Raw genomic sequence first — 16,267 nt, 5'->3', positions numbered from 1 at the left:
TTGTATGATTCTACATATTTGACGTACCTAGAATAATCAAATGGCCTGGGCACAGAAAGTTGAACAGTGGTTCTGAGGGGCTGGAGGAAAGGGAGAAATGGGGAATTTTTATCAATGCGTACACAGTTTCAGTATAGGATGATGACAAAGTTCTGAAGATGGAGAATAGTGCGGGATGCACAACAATGTAAATGTACTCAATGCCACTGAATTGTATACTTAAAGATGATTAAAATGGCAAATTATGTTATGTATTTTACCACAAAAAAAGTTAAAGTTACCATAAGACATGAAATCAGAATTATTCAGGAGCCTAATTCATTTAAGTATTTTTAGAGTCTTTAAGCTCTATATGACTCACACTTTTAAAATAAAGTTAATAGGAAAATTTAGGAACTGGAAATTCAGGTTCAGAAGTTACTTGTGAAATCAAGTAGGTCAATGGACTAGGTTTCTAAAAATTTTTCTCATCATTATGCTTTCAAATATTAGGCACAGTAAGAATGACTAAAGGAAATATGCAATCATGTAAGTATAGAAATCTATTCTTCTTAGAACAGTGAAAATGATAAAACAAAAAGCAAAGATATATTTGAATAGAATTAAATCCATTTCCCACTAAATGCGTGGGGAAATGGAAAAATAAAATGATAGCAAAAATCATGGGACTTGATCCCCCCCTGGAACCAATTGCTTTAGGTTGTATTAATTCAGAAACCTTCTAAATTTGTTGGCTGTTCACTTCGCAACTCAACTAATAATTAGGAATCATACAATCATAACTAAGAACTTCTAAGGGCACCTGGGTGACTCAGTCGGTTGGGCGCTGGACTCTTGGTTTCACTCAGGTCATGATCTCAGGGTCCTGGGATCAAGCCCCCACGTGAAGCTCCCCACTCAGAGTAGAGTCTGCTTGAAGATTCTGTCCCTCTACCCCTCCCTCCACTTGCACGTGCATCCACACACACACATTCTCTCTCCCTCTCTCAAATAAGTAAATAAATCTTAAAAAAAAAAAAAAAGGAAACGAAAGAGACAAAGAAAAGAACTTCAGGGGGGTGCTGGGTGGCTCAGTTGGTTAAGCATCCAACTCTTGATACTCTTGATTTCAGCTAAGGTCATAATCTCAGGGTTGTGAGATCGAGGCCAAAAACCAGCTCCACACTGAGCTTGGAGCCTGCTTAAGATTCTCTCTTCCTCTCCCTCTGCCCCTCCCTGGCTCATGCTTGCTCTCTCTCAATCTCTCTCTCAAATAAAAAAATTTAAAAAATTCTGGGGGCGCCTGGGTGGCTCAGTCGGTTAAGCGTCTGCCTTCAGTTCGGGCTGTGATCTCAGGGGCCTGGGATAGAGCCCCACATTAGGCTCCCTGCTCAGTGGGGAGTCTGCTTCTCCCACTCCCTCTGCCCCTCCCCCCACTTGCACTCTCTCTCCCTCTTAAAAACTTCTAAAAATAAATAAATTTTAAAAAATTCTCTAGAAAGAACTTCTAGGAAAGCTGAGAACTAACGACATACTATGGTTTGAGTACTTCTACTTTAAGGACTTTTCCTTTACCATCAGGATTTTATATTATGCTCTTCTGGAATTTAAGAAAACAAAGCAGATTTGCAAGCTAAGATGGCAGCATATGGACCCTATGCTTGCCTATCCCTAGGACACAACTGGATAACTATCAAATCATTCTGAATACCCATAAAATGGACCTGAGAACTGACAGAATAAACTGTATAACTAGAGGGAGAGAAGAAGCCACATCGAGGAAGCTGGAATTTAAATAAAAATGTGGGGGGGAAGAGATAAGAGAAAAGAGAAGAGAAGAGAAGGGAAAGAAAAGGAAAAGAGAAGAAAGTGGATGAGATGCAATAAAAAATATAAATCACTCCATTTTAAAATGGGCAAAGGATTTGAATACACATTTCTGTAAAGATGATGTACACACGGCCAATAAGCACATAAAAAGATACTCAACATCATTAGCCATTAGGGAAAGGCAAATCAAAACCACAGTGAGATACTTCACACCCGTTAGGATGGCTAAAATTTTTTAAAAATTTAAAGAGAAAATAACTAGTGCTGGCAAAGATGTGGAGAAATCAGAACCCTATACACTGGAAAGGTACAATAGTTTAGCAGATCTTTAAAACATCAAACATAGACCATAGAGACCTCATCTTCCAGGGCATAGGCTCTGCTTCCCTATTTTCCAATCTCCAGAAATGGAACTCTTGTCACACTTGTTCAAAACCCAAGGTCTCAGGGCCTCCTACTTCCTAACCAAATCTTACTTTGCAATATCCCTTGATTTTCCATTTCCAACCACCTTTAATTTCCATTCCAAGAGACTCCACCCACTCTTCCAAGCAGGCTCTTACCACTTTCAGCTAGAATACTTCATTTCCTAATTCTAACTTCACTTTCTCCATTCCCACTCTCCTCCTACCCTTGCTATTCCATACTACACACTGTTGAATTACTCTGCCTAAAACACCAAGGAACAAGCAAGATAAAACATCCCAAAATAAAATACGATTAGCCATAATGTATTTTATGGTTTCCAATGCCCAAAAGCATCCTTATACAAATCTGGATTCTGTTACTCTTTTGGTAAAATAAGCATAGGAGAACAGGCTAAAATAAACTCATTGTGGCTCCCAGTGGCATTCCAAGTAAGAAACTCAACTGAAACCAATCCTGCTGGGGCACCTGGGTGGCTCAGTTGGCTGAGTGTCTGCCTTCGGCTCAGGTCAAGATCCCAGGATGCTGGGATCGAGCCCTGCACTGGGCACCCTGCTCAGCGGAGAGTCTGCTTCTCCCTCTCCCTCTGCCTCTCCTACCCACTTGTGCTCTCTCTCAAATGATAAATCTTAAAAAAAAAAAAAAAAAAAAAAAAGGCACCTGGATGGCTCAGTCAGTTAAGCATCCAACACAATCTCATCTCAGGTTTGTAAGTTCAATCCCCTCATTGGGATCCACAAAAAAAAAAAATAGTTTGAATCCATCATCCTAAGATTCAAAGGCAAGAGAATTATAAGCCATATAACTTAATATAAATATAAAACATATATAACTATATCCCTCCTGAGACACACACACACACACACACACACACACACACACACACACACACACTCCATGTTATGATGTGAAATCCATCTTCCCGAGGGAGGTTGCCTCAACTATGTGATTTCCCTTCTCCATCTTCACTCTCTCCTTGTTCTTCTCATTAGATAGGTTCAAACTCCCTCTCATCTTCCAAAAACAAATAAAAACAAACAATCCCAACCTGGTTCGATTCTGCCTTGTCTTCTCTTCATAGCCAACTTTTCTTACACCTCCTCCTCACTTCCCACTTTCTCCACGTGACTGCATTCTGGCTTCTGCCCAAATAATTTTATTGAAATTGCTCCTACAAGTCACTAATGACCTCTAACTACCAAACCCAATAGGATTTTTCTATTCTTACCTCACTTGTCCTTTCTGGACTTCCAACATCCCTGACCACTCAATTCCTTCTTAAATTTCCCATCTCTTGGCTTTCTGCAATACTAATCGCCCAGTTTTACCCCTGACTCTCTGACCTCTCTTCCTCAGAATTTATCATGAGCTCCAAAGCTCTAAAGCTTCTGGGCTTGATCTCCCTTTTCACTCTATGCTCCCCCTCCATCCCCCACCCCTCATCGTGATACTGATTATCTGCAAATCTTTTATGTCCAACTCAGACTTTTCTCCCACAGTCCTGCTCCAACTAGCTATGAACCACTAAGGCTGTCCCACTGGAACCTCAGACTCAGTGTATCACAAATTGACTTTATAATCTTTCCCTTCAACTTCCTCTTCCTCTTTATATTCCTTGGTAGCTGTGCAGTTACCCCAAAACTGAGATAAAGAATCATCACAAGGCTCCTCCTTCTTTTTTACTCTCTCTCCACAGTCACCAAACCTCAACTACATAGCTCCCTTCAAGATTCTCTTTACTGTTCTTGCCATCCAAACTTTCCTCTCCATTGTCACTATTACTGCCTTAATTCAGGCTCTCAGCACCTCTTGCCAAGATGACCACAGCAGCTTCCCAGCTAGTTTTCTGCCTCCTACACCAGTCATTCTTCATATGATGGCTAAAGCAATTGTGTTACAAATCAAATCCGAAAAATCTTTTACTCTTCAATGGCTCCTCCACAGCTTCCAAAATCAGAGTTAAACTCCTCAGCACACAAATCCCTTCATGACTGGCCCTACAGTCTCTCCAGCATTATCTCCTCCCATTCCCCAACCTCTCTCCAGCCATACTGAGTTGTTATTCTGGCAGCTTCCCACATGGTTCTACTTGTTTCACACCCGCATGCCTATTGAGCACTTGGAAAACAATACACAAAAACCCATAAAACAATACTGTTTATGGAGATATGTATTCGAGCTTTTAGAACAGACAGGAAGGAAATTTTATCATAGTGGTTCACTGTTGGGTAAAGGGTGGGGGTGGAAAGAGAGGCCTAGGAAGTGAAAAAGGGGCCCTAAACTTCGTTTATAATGTCTTCTTTCTCCCTTCCTTAGCTATTTTAACCTAAAGCAATTATCAAAAAACACTGATATCAGTTAACGTTGGGTGGTAGACTCATGGGTAGCTATACTATTATCAAAACCTTCCTGCATTTAATATTTTCAAAGAGAAGTACATGAAAACCCACACTCAAATGCCTTTAAAAGAAAGGAAACCTCTAACTTTAAAATTCTGTCCTACTGTGATCATGTAACACTTTTCAAGAGAGGCAAATTAAAATTTCTTAATTTGAGGGGTGCCTGGATGGCTCAGTAGGTTAAGCTGTCGACTCTTGATTTTGGCTCAGGTCATGATCTCAGGGTCCTGGGATCTAGCCCCAAGTCAGCGCCATGCTCAGCCAAGAGTCTGCTTGAGGATCTCTCTCCCTCTCCCTTTGCCCCTCCATTCATATGCACAAGCTCGCTCTCCCTCTCTAAAATAAATCTTAAAAAAATATATTAAAAAATTCATAATTTGACAGAAATGCACTTAATCAAGCCAAGTGCAGAGCTGCCAACTTGCATGTATACCCATAATATAAAACCCATGCAACTGGCGTGAGTAAGAAATACAAAAAATAATCTGTATCTTTACAGACTATGCTTTAATTTCAAGAAATGTATAATACAAAATTCTAGAAAGTGAAACATTCAAGGAAAATGACTAATTCAGGTAGCTAGGACTCAGAGTTTACTGTGTTTAATTTTGTTTATTTTTCCATGACACTGAGTCATGCCAAAGAACCCTGAAAGACAAATTGAGAGACATAATATTTATTGTGTTGCTATGGTTTCCAGACTAACAAAATCATTACTCAATTTCTTAACAACTTCCCTTTAGTAGAAAAATCTCAGGTACCATTTTTCTTAATTAGATCTTACAATGTAATTATGGTTAACTACTTTTTTAAAAAGCTTTTCGTAGTTGAAAACCAACTATATAAATTCTGAGTACAAATACCTGTATGTATTCGATAAAAATCTAAGGACTTTAAGCCATTTTCTTCTGATGTCAAAAAACTGTATCTTCCTTTTACTCAGAGACCTTTTGATAGCAAAATATTCTTTTGGAATGAGAGAGGAAATTTAAGATTATAGACTATATTACTCAGGTCTGAATACAAGCTAATAAATAGACAGCTCAGGAGAACTGAAATTCTGGATCTGCAGTGACATATCTAACCAGAGGGGAAAATGTGAATCATAGTTCTCATAGAAATACTTTGGGGGAAGAAAAAGGGTGTTGCCAATAACGTCTTCACATTTAGGTTACTGATATTGTGCTATTTGAATTTTTTTCTCCAAGTTCCTCTAAGTCCCAGGAATGGTGAAAATTATGACAACTGAATGCTACACCAGATATTTTTCAGTCACACTCACACAAACTCAGTCCTGTTAATTCTGGTTAGAACAACAAATCAAGGAAAAGCAAGATACTCAGAGCAACGCTGGCCATCACAGAGCCTGAGCTCTGACTTAGTTCTAGGGGTGAACGGGGAAAAAAATGGACAAAGGTCTGCATGCAATGGGAATTGGCTGAATTCATGCACTAATGCCACTGGAAGGAATTCTAAATGACCAAAAACAACAATATAGATTTACCCTTTCAAAGGATTTGTCTAATAAAGACAGTAAGCACAAAGGGGGAGAATTTTTTTTTAACCAGGGAGAAATTTAAACAGTCACTTTTCATAACTCTAAAAAATTAATTTACATTTCATAATTTTTATAAATTTTTGTGTACCACCATTGAGAACACGCAAAAGCATTTTAAATAAGAGTCATTATGCCTCCTGTGGAGTTAGCTTTCCAGACAAATCTGATTTGCACAGAACAATCTGAACCGAGCACAAAAGGATGACCAAAAAAGTGTCAGAATTAAGAAAGACTCAAGATTGACCTTGAAGTCCTGGAGCGGCCTTAGGACTCAGCCTGAGGAATGATTATTTTCAACTCTACACTTCCTCCTTAGACAAATTTCATCCACACTCACGATTTCAATTACCTTCTACATGCTCACAGGTCTCAATGTTTATCTACAGCCCAGACCTCTCCTTAGAGTTCTTGATCCATATCCGCAAACTGCCTCTTCAGTCTCTTCTTAGATGCCTCACAGGCACCTTAAATACAACACATACCACGTTAAGTCCATGGTCCTCCCTCTCCAAGACTCCTTCCCACTCAAATGATCCCTACCACCACCCAGACGCACAATCCAAACTTTCCCCTCTCTACTACTCAAACACAACCACTCACTGAGCATCAACTACTTACTTCTCCGTTCCAACCACCTCTTACCATCCCCACTGCCGTCCCTCTGGGCCAGGCCCCCACTGCCTCTGAAAGTCTCACAACTCATCTCCCCATATCCACTAATATCCTTTCTGATATAGATATACTCTCCAATCTGCACTGAAGTCATCCTTTTAAGGCACAGATCTGATCATGTCATACCCCTACACAAAACCCTTCACAATATTTTTCCACTGTTCTTCGGACACAGACCCAAATCCTAAATACACTCTTTAAGAACCTGTAATAGGGTTCTCAGCTACTGACTATTTGGGCCAGATAATTCTTTGTTGTGGAGGGCTGTCCTGGGCATTGTAGGATGTGTATAAGCATCCCTGGTCTCTACCCACAAACACCAGTAGCAACACCCCTCCTCCTGTTAGGACAGACAAAAATATCTCCACACATTACCAAATGTCCTGTAGGGGACAAAATCACCCTCGGTTGAGAACCACTGGCTTATGTGATCTGGCTCCTGCCTACCCCCTGGCTACTCCCCTCCTTGCTGTGCATGTTAGTGTTAACAGTACCTCAGAGGAGGCACAATCGTTTACAAGCAGAGGAGCCTAAGTGCAAATTTCAGCCTTACCTTTCTAGCTATGTGACCTTGGGCAAGTTACTTCACTTCTCCATGCCCTGCATTCATAATCAATAAAATAAAGAACTTAGGACAGTGACTGGTACGTAATATGAGCTCAGTAATCAGTACGTTAGCTGTTGTTATTATTCCTCGAATTCTCCATACTCTTTCAGGCTCAAAAGCTTGTCACGCATTCTTCCCTCTGACTGGAAAGCTCTTTCCCACATCTGACAACTCTTTCCCCTCAATAATTCCATTCATCCTTCAGAACTCAGCTGAAAGGGCTCAGGGAAGCCTTCCCAAAGCCCCCAAACATGTCAAGTCCCCTATCACACACTTTTTAATAAAATCATTTACTGTCCACTCAAAGCGCTTAACACAGTTGTAAATAGATTACTGTATTTCCTCAATTCTGAAAATGCCACTGTGACATACACTGACAATCATAGCTTTCAAGACAGAAATTACCATGTTAAATGTAGACATTAATTTTAAAGAAAAAAAGGAACTGAAAATTGAACTAGTCCATTCTGTAATTCTTTGTTTAATGTCTATTTCCCCCTATAGAAAGTAAGCTCCATGAGGGCAAGGACTATGTTAGACCTGTCCACTGTCTATCCCTCACATCTGACACAGCACTTGCAGAGGACAGATGCTCAAAAAACATTTACTGAATGAATGACATTCAAAATTTGTGCATTTTTTAAAAACTCTATTCCTTTTTCTTTCTTTTGCTTTTTTAGGGCTTCGCATCCAGCATGGAGCCCAATAAAGGACTTGAACTCATGACCCTGAGATCAAGACCTGAGCTGAGATCAATTATTGTGATTATGGTAATTCTTTACATTTTCAAAAACTGCTACCAAGTTTTTTTATCCTTAATTTGCCATGCCCTAAAAATGAATAAATTACTCAGGTAAAATAGTGAGATAACTATGAGATCATCAGTTCTACCAAGCTATCATGGTTATCATTCCATAAAACAATAACACTGGACAGTATCTTTTAAACTAAGCACAATTCTTGCCTTTGCATCCTTCTGTTCAGGCTGCTAATACATAATCAAAACCTGCAAACTTCTGGTTCTCACTACTAGATGCCTGGGATGGCTGTTATTTCCATAGGCAGCAAAATGAAATCCAACCAAGCATCCATCAACAGATAAATGGATAAACAACATGTAATATATACATACGGTGGAAAAGTATTCAGCCTTAAAAAAGGAATGAAGTTATTTGAAGGAGGGGAAAGGAATGAAATTCTGATACACCCTACAACACGGATGAATCTTGAAGTCATTATGCTAAGTGAAAAAGAGCCAGATACAAAAGGAAAAATACTGTATAATTCCACTTATATGGAATATTCAGAATTAGACAAATTCATAGAGACATAAAGTTTATTAAAGGTTTACCAGGATCTGGAAGAAGGGGAATGGGGAGTTATTACTTAATGGTTACAGAGTTTATCTCTGGGGTAATGAAAAGGTTTTAGAAATAGACAGTGGTGATGGTTGCACAACATTGTAAATGCAATGAATGCCATTGAATTGTAGTCTGCAAATAGTTAAAATGGCAAATTTTGTTATACGTTATAATCACAACTTAAAAAAAAATCAATACTGTAAAATACCAAAAACCATTGAATTATACATTCCAAGTGGATGAAATATATCTCAATAAAGCTATTTTGAAAAATGAAATCTGGGGGTGCCTGGGTGGTTCAAAATGTCCAACTCTTGTTTTGGCTCAGGTCATAACAACAGGCTCCATGACATCAGTCTACTTGAGGATTCTCTCTCCCTCTCCTCTGCCCCTCCCCCCACTCATGCACTCACTCTCAATAAATCTTTTTTTAAAAAAAAGAATTCTGAAAGTCCTAGCAGCCACAAATGTCAAAAAGCCGTAAAAGCTTCCTTTCTTCTTTATTACAAGTAGGTGTATGCACCCAATATCTACATGTACATTCTGCTCAACAACAAAAGTCTCTGAACACTCCATTTGCTAAACTCTTAACTCCTATAAAAGATTATCAATTTCTATGCTTGTCATTGATCCTTTAGATCTCAGAGAACTGCGCATTATGAGCATGAATCTCTTTGGGTCCTGGATCTCAAGGGAACTCAAAGAATTTTAGAGCTAAAAGGACTTTTAGATCATAAGGTCCAAAAATAAGCAACATTCTGATAACTTCCATTTGGAGAGATGTGCATGGAACATGTTTTCTTCATATCTGCAGCTCTAAAACAAGGAGAACAGTTATATTCCAGGCTTCTGTGATGCCTTAAGAAGACTGTTTGCTATCCCTTCAAAAGGCTTAATTTCTTTTTCTGGGAACACTCACCATAATATTTGCCAAACTAACTGCAGTAAGGGGGCATAAGTAGCTTCCATGCTACCCTCATCTTTCTCCTTTGGAGAGCTAGCTGCCTAAGGGTTCCCAGTTTGATACACGCTGTGCTTTCAGGTAAGTTTTCACTTAAAGTCAACCCTCTAATTGCATTTCCCCCAAACCTGTGGAACAATCAAAGCCAAACAAGCAAGGGAAAAAAGAAAAAAAAAAGCATGTGAATTGGTCCTCTGACACCCGAGAGGACTTGCTGGTGACCCCTTCTGACACTGCTCCTCTGAGCTCTGCAAAGAGCTATGACAGCCCATGCTCCCCGCACAGAGCAGCAACACGACTACAGACAGGACGGGGCTTCTAAATCCATCCACATTCCTGACTTCATCAGAGCAGTCTTCAAACATCCAAACATCTTTTTAAAATGTACACAGGTCTTACAAAATGAAGACTTCTGTAGATGGGTGGTGATAATGGTTGCACAACAATGTGAATGTACTTAAGGCCACAGAATCCTATAGTTGTAAAAATGGGTAAGATAAGTTTTATGTTATGTATGTTTTACCACAATGTACTCAGTTCCATATTTTAGCATGCAAATTATCCAGTTTGCAGAATATGTTTATGCCTTTTCTTTCTTTTCCTCCTCATTCCCTCTAGTTCCCTGACTTGTGGCCAACTGAGGAGCAAAGAAACCTGAGCAAATAGTATGCAGGAGGAAAAAGAGGTTATTTTTCTTTATTTGTGGCATTCCCTATCTCAAAAAACAATTTGAAGTGAGAAAAGACAAATTAAACTGTTGAGATTTAACAATTAAAAAGGGGGTATTAAGCTACTTGTCCTTTTTAATCATTAAGGGGGTTCTGTTCATTCTGGTTTCAGGCATGTTTTTTGTGAAAGGGATGATCATATGGGAGAAAATAAGGATTGGGGTGATCTGCAAATGTCAACCATGTAATGTATGAATGCACAACTGAGAATTAGCTATGAAAACTTTAAAGGAAAAAAAAGAATCACAAGAAATATATGAAGGAATTATTAAAACTGCTAAACCTAGTTCCTCTAAAATTTTCAAACTCTACGTCACACATTAGGCACTCATACAAATAAAAATCTTGAATCTTAATAGAAACTGACCCTTTCATATTGAAGGTTAAGCTGAGCCTTTTGACCAGGTTATTAAGAGTCGGCACATTCATATTCAGAGCTCTGAAAATAGAAATAAAAACTAAAAATACTGGGCTTTTAAATCCTTTTATAATAATAACTTTTATTATTATACAATAACTTATTAATAACTGTATTAAACTAAGTTATTTCATAGCAAAATAATAACGTACAAGGAGGAAAACAACCTGTAGGTATAAAAAACAGACCATCCAGGATAGGATCTTCTCTGTATTTTGTTTTGGGTTCTTTTTTTGTTTTTGTTGTTGTTGTTGTTTTCTTCTCCACATTTTGGTTCATGGTTCCCAAATCTGAATGGCCATCAAGATCCCCCAGGAAGAAGTGTGTCTGTGTGTATGTGTGCATGCATGGGTGCACATGCACTTAAATACAGGTTTCTGAGCTCAACCCCCACAGATTCTGATTTAGCAAGTACAAGTAAAGCCTGGGACTCTGTACACTAAAAAGGTTCCCTGAGGGAGTCTAGTGATCAACCATGTTTTAGAACACCTATCTTAATAAATTTCTTTTTTAAAAAAGACGATTTTACCTCTACTCTCACTTTTAATTCTGACTTATTACTAGGCAACAAAATAGCCCACTGCAAACCTAACACTATGATAAAGGTTTACATGCTTTGTGTCCTTTAATCATCACAACAGCCCTGTAATACAGGAAGACAATATTATTCCCATTTTACAGATGAGGAAACTGAAGTCCATAGTAGTTACTTAACAAAATTACTCAAGAAGCAACTAGTAGAGGCAGGATTCAAAGCCACACTTAGAACTCTCCAAAGCCTGTCTCTTCTGGAAGCAGTATGGTACAGTAGAATAAACAATGGCTTTAAGTAGCTGATTTTGAGCCTCAGCTCTGGTATCTTTTAGACATTTATCTCTCAGTTTTGTCTGTTTCCTCATCTGTAAATAAGGTTAATAATAATATCTATCCTTCCTAACTCACAAGGTTGTTGTGAGAATCAAGATGTGCAAGCACCTTCAAAATCATGAATAGTTACCAAAAAAGAAACTATTAATGGGGGAGTTGGAGACTACTGAGAAACAGCACAACACAGCAAGTAGTTAAATGCTCAGACCTTAGAGCCAGACTTCACGTGTTTGAACCCAAGCTCTGCTATTTTCTGGCTGTGTGACCTTAGGAAAGATACTTTAACTCTTCTGTGCAAACGTTTCTTCGTTAAATCGGAGATAATAAAACCAATATCAGAATTTTGTGAAGATTAAATGAATTAGGGGCGCCTGGGTGGCTCAGTCGGTAAGCGTCTGCCTTCGGCTCAGGTCATGATCCCAGAGTCCTGGGATCGAGCCCCGCATCCAGCTCCCTGCTCCGCGGGAAGTCTGCTTCTCCCTCTCCCACTCCCCCTGCTTGTGTTCCCTCTCTCGCTGTGTCTCTCTCTGTCAAATAAATAAATAAAATCTTAAAAAAAAAGATTAAATGAATTAATGCAACTTAAATGCATAGAAGTGTTTGTCACATAGAAAGCACTCAAGTGTTAAATGTTTAGAATGCATCCACTTTGCGAACAAAGCATGACAGATCCAAAAAAAGAGTTCAAATATTTAGTGACGGTACAATAAAGCCTAGAAGGTGCCAACATTTTCTCTCCTTATAGAAATCTGGGTAAATCCCTCAATTTGGGAAGTAAACATTTTGAGTAGTTTCAGTTTTCAAATAAAACTATGTGGCTTCTAAAATGCTTCATTTGTGCAAATACTTAAAATCCTTGTATCTCATTTTCACTTCATTTTAAAGAATCTTTTACCCCTTTATCTGAAAATATCTCGCTTGATTTTTTAAAGGTGATTTTGTTAAAGTATCACAAGCTTGCCAACAGTTATTAGACAACTTTTCTTTGCTTCAAACATCCCTCTATGGAATTTGACTTCTAATTCAAAAGCTAACGGAGTAGTTTACCAGAGGAAAAAAATGTAACAATGAGCTGGGCCAAAAAGAGACTGTATAATATGTCAAAAGGAAATAGCACTAGTCCTAAATGATCTATTTACTAAGAATAACAAAGAGGAAGTGGTGAGGTACTAATCCTCACAAAAAGAATATAATTTAATAATGCTCTAACCAATTTTTGTACCAGATTGATTTATGCTCAGGTCTACAGATGCAGATAGAGTCAGAGTCTGAAACAAAGTTGGCACCTCAATAAGAAATCACAGCTGGGAGTTATCTTAAACTTCCAATATGCAACAGGAAATGTTGCCAGTGATTCAATAGGTGACAACCCTTTCCATTTTTTTCTTTCTTCTGAGTTGTCAACAAACTGAAACAAAAATGCTCCAGAAGCTCTGGTACTAGCTGAAAGTTAAACATAAAAATTCCACTGCAGTATTTCAAAAAACAGCTAAAACAACTGAATCTGGGCAGACACCAAATAAAGACTGTTTCTATCAACATTTATACAGTGCCTCCTGGAATATGTTAACTGTATGGCCTACGAGTGTTTCTATAATATAGTTATCATATTTTCCACATTCTAATCACCTTAAGTTTCAATACTGAAGATTCATTATAAATTTCAAAACATTACAGGTACCTCAAAGTAATCCACAAAAAATGAAAAATTTTAGATGAGAAACAGATATCCAAATAAAGAGATGGTAACTATATTCTATTCTAATACAGTATTTAGAGGCCATATATAACATCTTATTCACAGTAAGCATTCTGAAACCAGCTCAGTGAATGAAAGTCTATCTCCCCCCAACATTTTCACAACGTTCCCAACTGTGCAACTCAACATTGAGAGGGGGTTTTCCAGACACACCTCTCTGGCAATGTTACTCAAAGCTTCATCTTCTGCAGAAAATCGGTCTTTTACAGGTGTCCTTTTCCTTCCAGAACCAGGAGTCCCCATATTGCCTTCTTAATAGTTTTTTAACCGTGAAACGTGATTTCACTATTTTCGGCCCTGAAATAAACAGAAACAGAATTAACTTAGGACGTTTCTCTTTGTACCATTTTAAAGCTCCTTAATACATTCACTTTTAGAAAAGAAAAATTATATTTATGTATTTACATATAAATCAGTCACCAAATACATTTTCCTCAGTATAAAATTATTCCAACAAATTTCAGAATATTTAAATTTATACTAATTATTAAACCTCCCAATTCTTTTTTACCATGCTACCCATAGACAGCAACCTATAAGAATGTATTGTAGGGGCACCTGGGTGGCTCAGTCAGTTGAGCCGCTGAATCTCGATTTCAGCTCAGGGTTGTGAGATCGAGCCCGGCCTCGGGCTACAGCCTTGGCAAGGAGTCTGCTGGAGATTCCTTCCCCCTGTCTAACCCCCCTAACCACCCCCACCCCCTACCCCTGCTCGCATGCTCTCACGGACGCACGCGCGCTCTCTCTCTCTCTCTCTCTCTCTCAAATAAATAAAAAGTCTAAAAAAAAAAGAATGTGTTGTAACATTAGCCTCAGAAAACTGCAGTCAACAGTAATTCTACTTAACAGTTTAAAATTACTACAGCTATTTCTAAAACTTATTTCCATCCCAGAGCAAAAAACATTTCAGCAAAGTCATCCATTCTAAAGCTTTGAAAGAACATATTCAAGAAATTTTAATACAGAACCTTAAACTTAACGAAGATAAGTTGGTTTTTTAGTGTAATTTAAAAAACAATTCCAATTAAACTATTACCACATAAAAGAACAAATGAAGATTTATTATTCCGCAATTAACAATTACCAACACTGTCCATGCAACAATATCTGAGTGCCTGTTACCGCCAGGTACTGTGGAAAGTGCCAAAGATAAGGTGACAAACAAAACTGATGTAGGCCAACGACTAAGAATATATCTATGGATCTATTATTGTTGCCGTTATTATGAAATAGACCCATTTTTACAAAAAAAGAGAAGAAAAATTCATCTGCCAGGATTTAATAATAAGGATAGTAGAGATCATCTGGCCTTCCAAACATGTGGTATTTGAAATTAAAGATTCCCATAAGAAAATGCATTTGCATGACCTCCCTCTCTCCTATACACATTCCTGAGTACAGCTCATTTAGCAAAATACCCATTAACTTAAATTTTTTTTCCTAGCTTTAACAAAATAAACTGGTGAAATTTTATTACACGGTGAGTCACAAAGGAATTTTCAAGTAAGTTTGCCCCAGTAGAATGAACTCTATTAAAACTCCAAGTGACTTTAATGTGTTGGAATTTACTTGTTTCAGGCAAAATAAAACAGAACCACTTCATCAATTCACTCTTCCAAAGAAAGTCTTCTCCAGTGAAAATTCAGGCCATTCCCCTCTTATCTGACACCATTTTTTATTCCCCATAGCTGGCATTCTATGTTTGTCAATCAGAATGAAGACTGATGATAGTTCATCACTCTGCCATAGAAAATCTATCTGGATATGATAAGAAAGGACTCCTTCAAATGGAAACGAAGAGAAGGAATGTTATGTCTGAAAGCAGCAGCTGAGAAGTCCCAGCCACAAATCAGGACAATTTCTAAAAAGCTCAGTGTTGTTTTTGCAGAAGTCTTCCATCATCCTCACCCTCAGCATCCCTTTAAAAAGATCATACACTTAATAGTAACGATGTACATGCATTAGTCACCTACTGAGAAAAAAGCAGCATGTAGTACTTTTCAAAGACTGGAGTGACAATTTAACTGATGCACAGTAATATCACCCAATATTTGTCCTTCAGCCGGCCTTCCAAGGACACATTCAAAGACATTTCACAAAGACAGGAAACAAAAAGAGGCATTTTTCTAATTCCAGGAACATAATAACAATTATAGAGGAAGAAATAAAGATTTTATCAAAAGTTTAACAGTGATTAGGAGCAAAGAATTATGGCTGCACTTTTTCTTCTTCTTGATTTTCTAACATTCCAATAACATTGGGGAGAAGAGAGATGCATCAATCAATCAATCAATCCAGATCCAAGACTCAAAGAATAAAGTGGCCCCAAAGTGGATCACACCCAAATTAGGCACCATATGGTACACTGCTAAGACACACTACCTGAAGCCACTCCTGGTGGCACTCTTTTGAATGGATTTCTGTCTCCTCTTTTTCCATAATCCATTTCCTTCTTTCTCAAGAACACTGCCTTAAACCTCAGGATACTTCTAGCACACAGATTTACAAAGAATTATCTTTCCTTAAAGACGCCTCAAAACAAAACTGTTTCAACAGGATCCAGGATAGCCAGCCCTGAGAGAAAGATGACAAGAAAAGAGACAGAGGCACAGGATAAGCAGGAAATGGGAACAACCTTCTGTCTTCCTTGTCCTTCTTGTCCTATCCACAGAGAATATCTAGGGGTTTACATGACTCATTGG

General features: G+C 38.3%; 1 protein-coding gene across 8 annotated transcripts in view; it reads right to left on the bottom strand.

Annotated features, from left to right (window-relative positions):
• LRRFIP2 (LRR binding FLII interacting protein 2) overlaps positions 1–16,267 on the bottom strand; it is a 107,570-nt gene that overhangs the window by 74,326 nt on the left and 16,977 nt on the right. For all 8 annotated transcript variants that reach the window (XM_088026764.1, XM_088026753.1, XM_088026756.1 and 5 more), the window contains exon 2: positions 13,719–13,862. In XM_088026764.1, coding sequence (XP_087882890.1) covers positions 13,719–13,808 — 90 coding nt within the window. In that variant the 5' untranslated portion in view covers positions 13,809–13,862. The remainder of the gene's footprint in view (positions 1–13,718; positions 13,863–16,267) is intronic.

Source organism: Eumetopias jubatus, unplaced genomic scaffold (assembly GCF_037043125.1).
Source record: "Eumetopias jubatus isolate StellerSeaLion01/CBP00866 unplaced genomic scaffold, mEumJub1_p1.0 scaffold_1, whole genome shotgun sequence".
Taxonomy (NCBI): domain Eukaryota; kingdom Metazoa; phylum Chordata; class Mammalia; order Carnivora; family Otariidae; genus Eumetopias; species Eumetopias jubatus.
The sequence above is the reverse complement of the archived record's forward strand: the minus strand, read 5'-3'. Positions and strand labels throughout refer to the sequence as shown.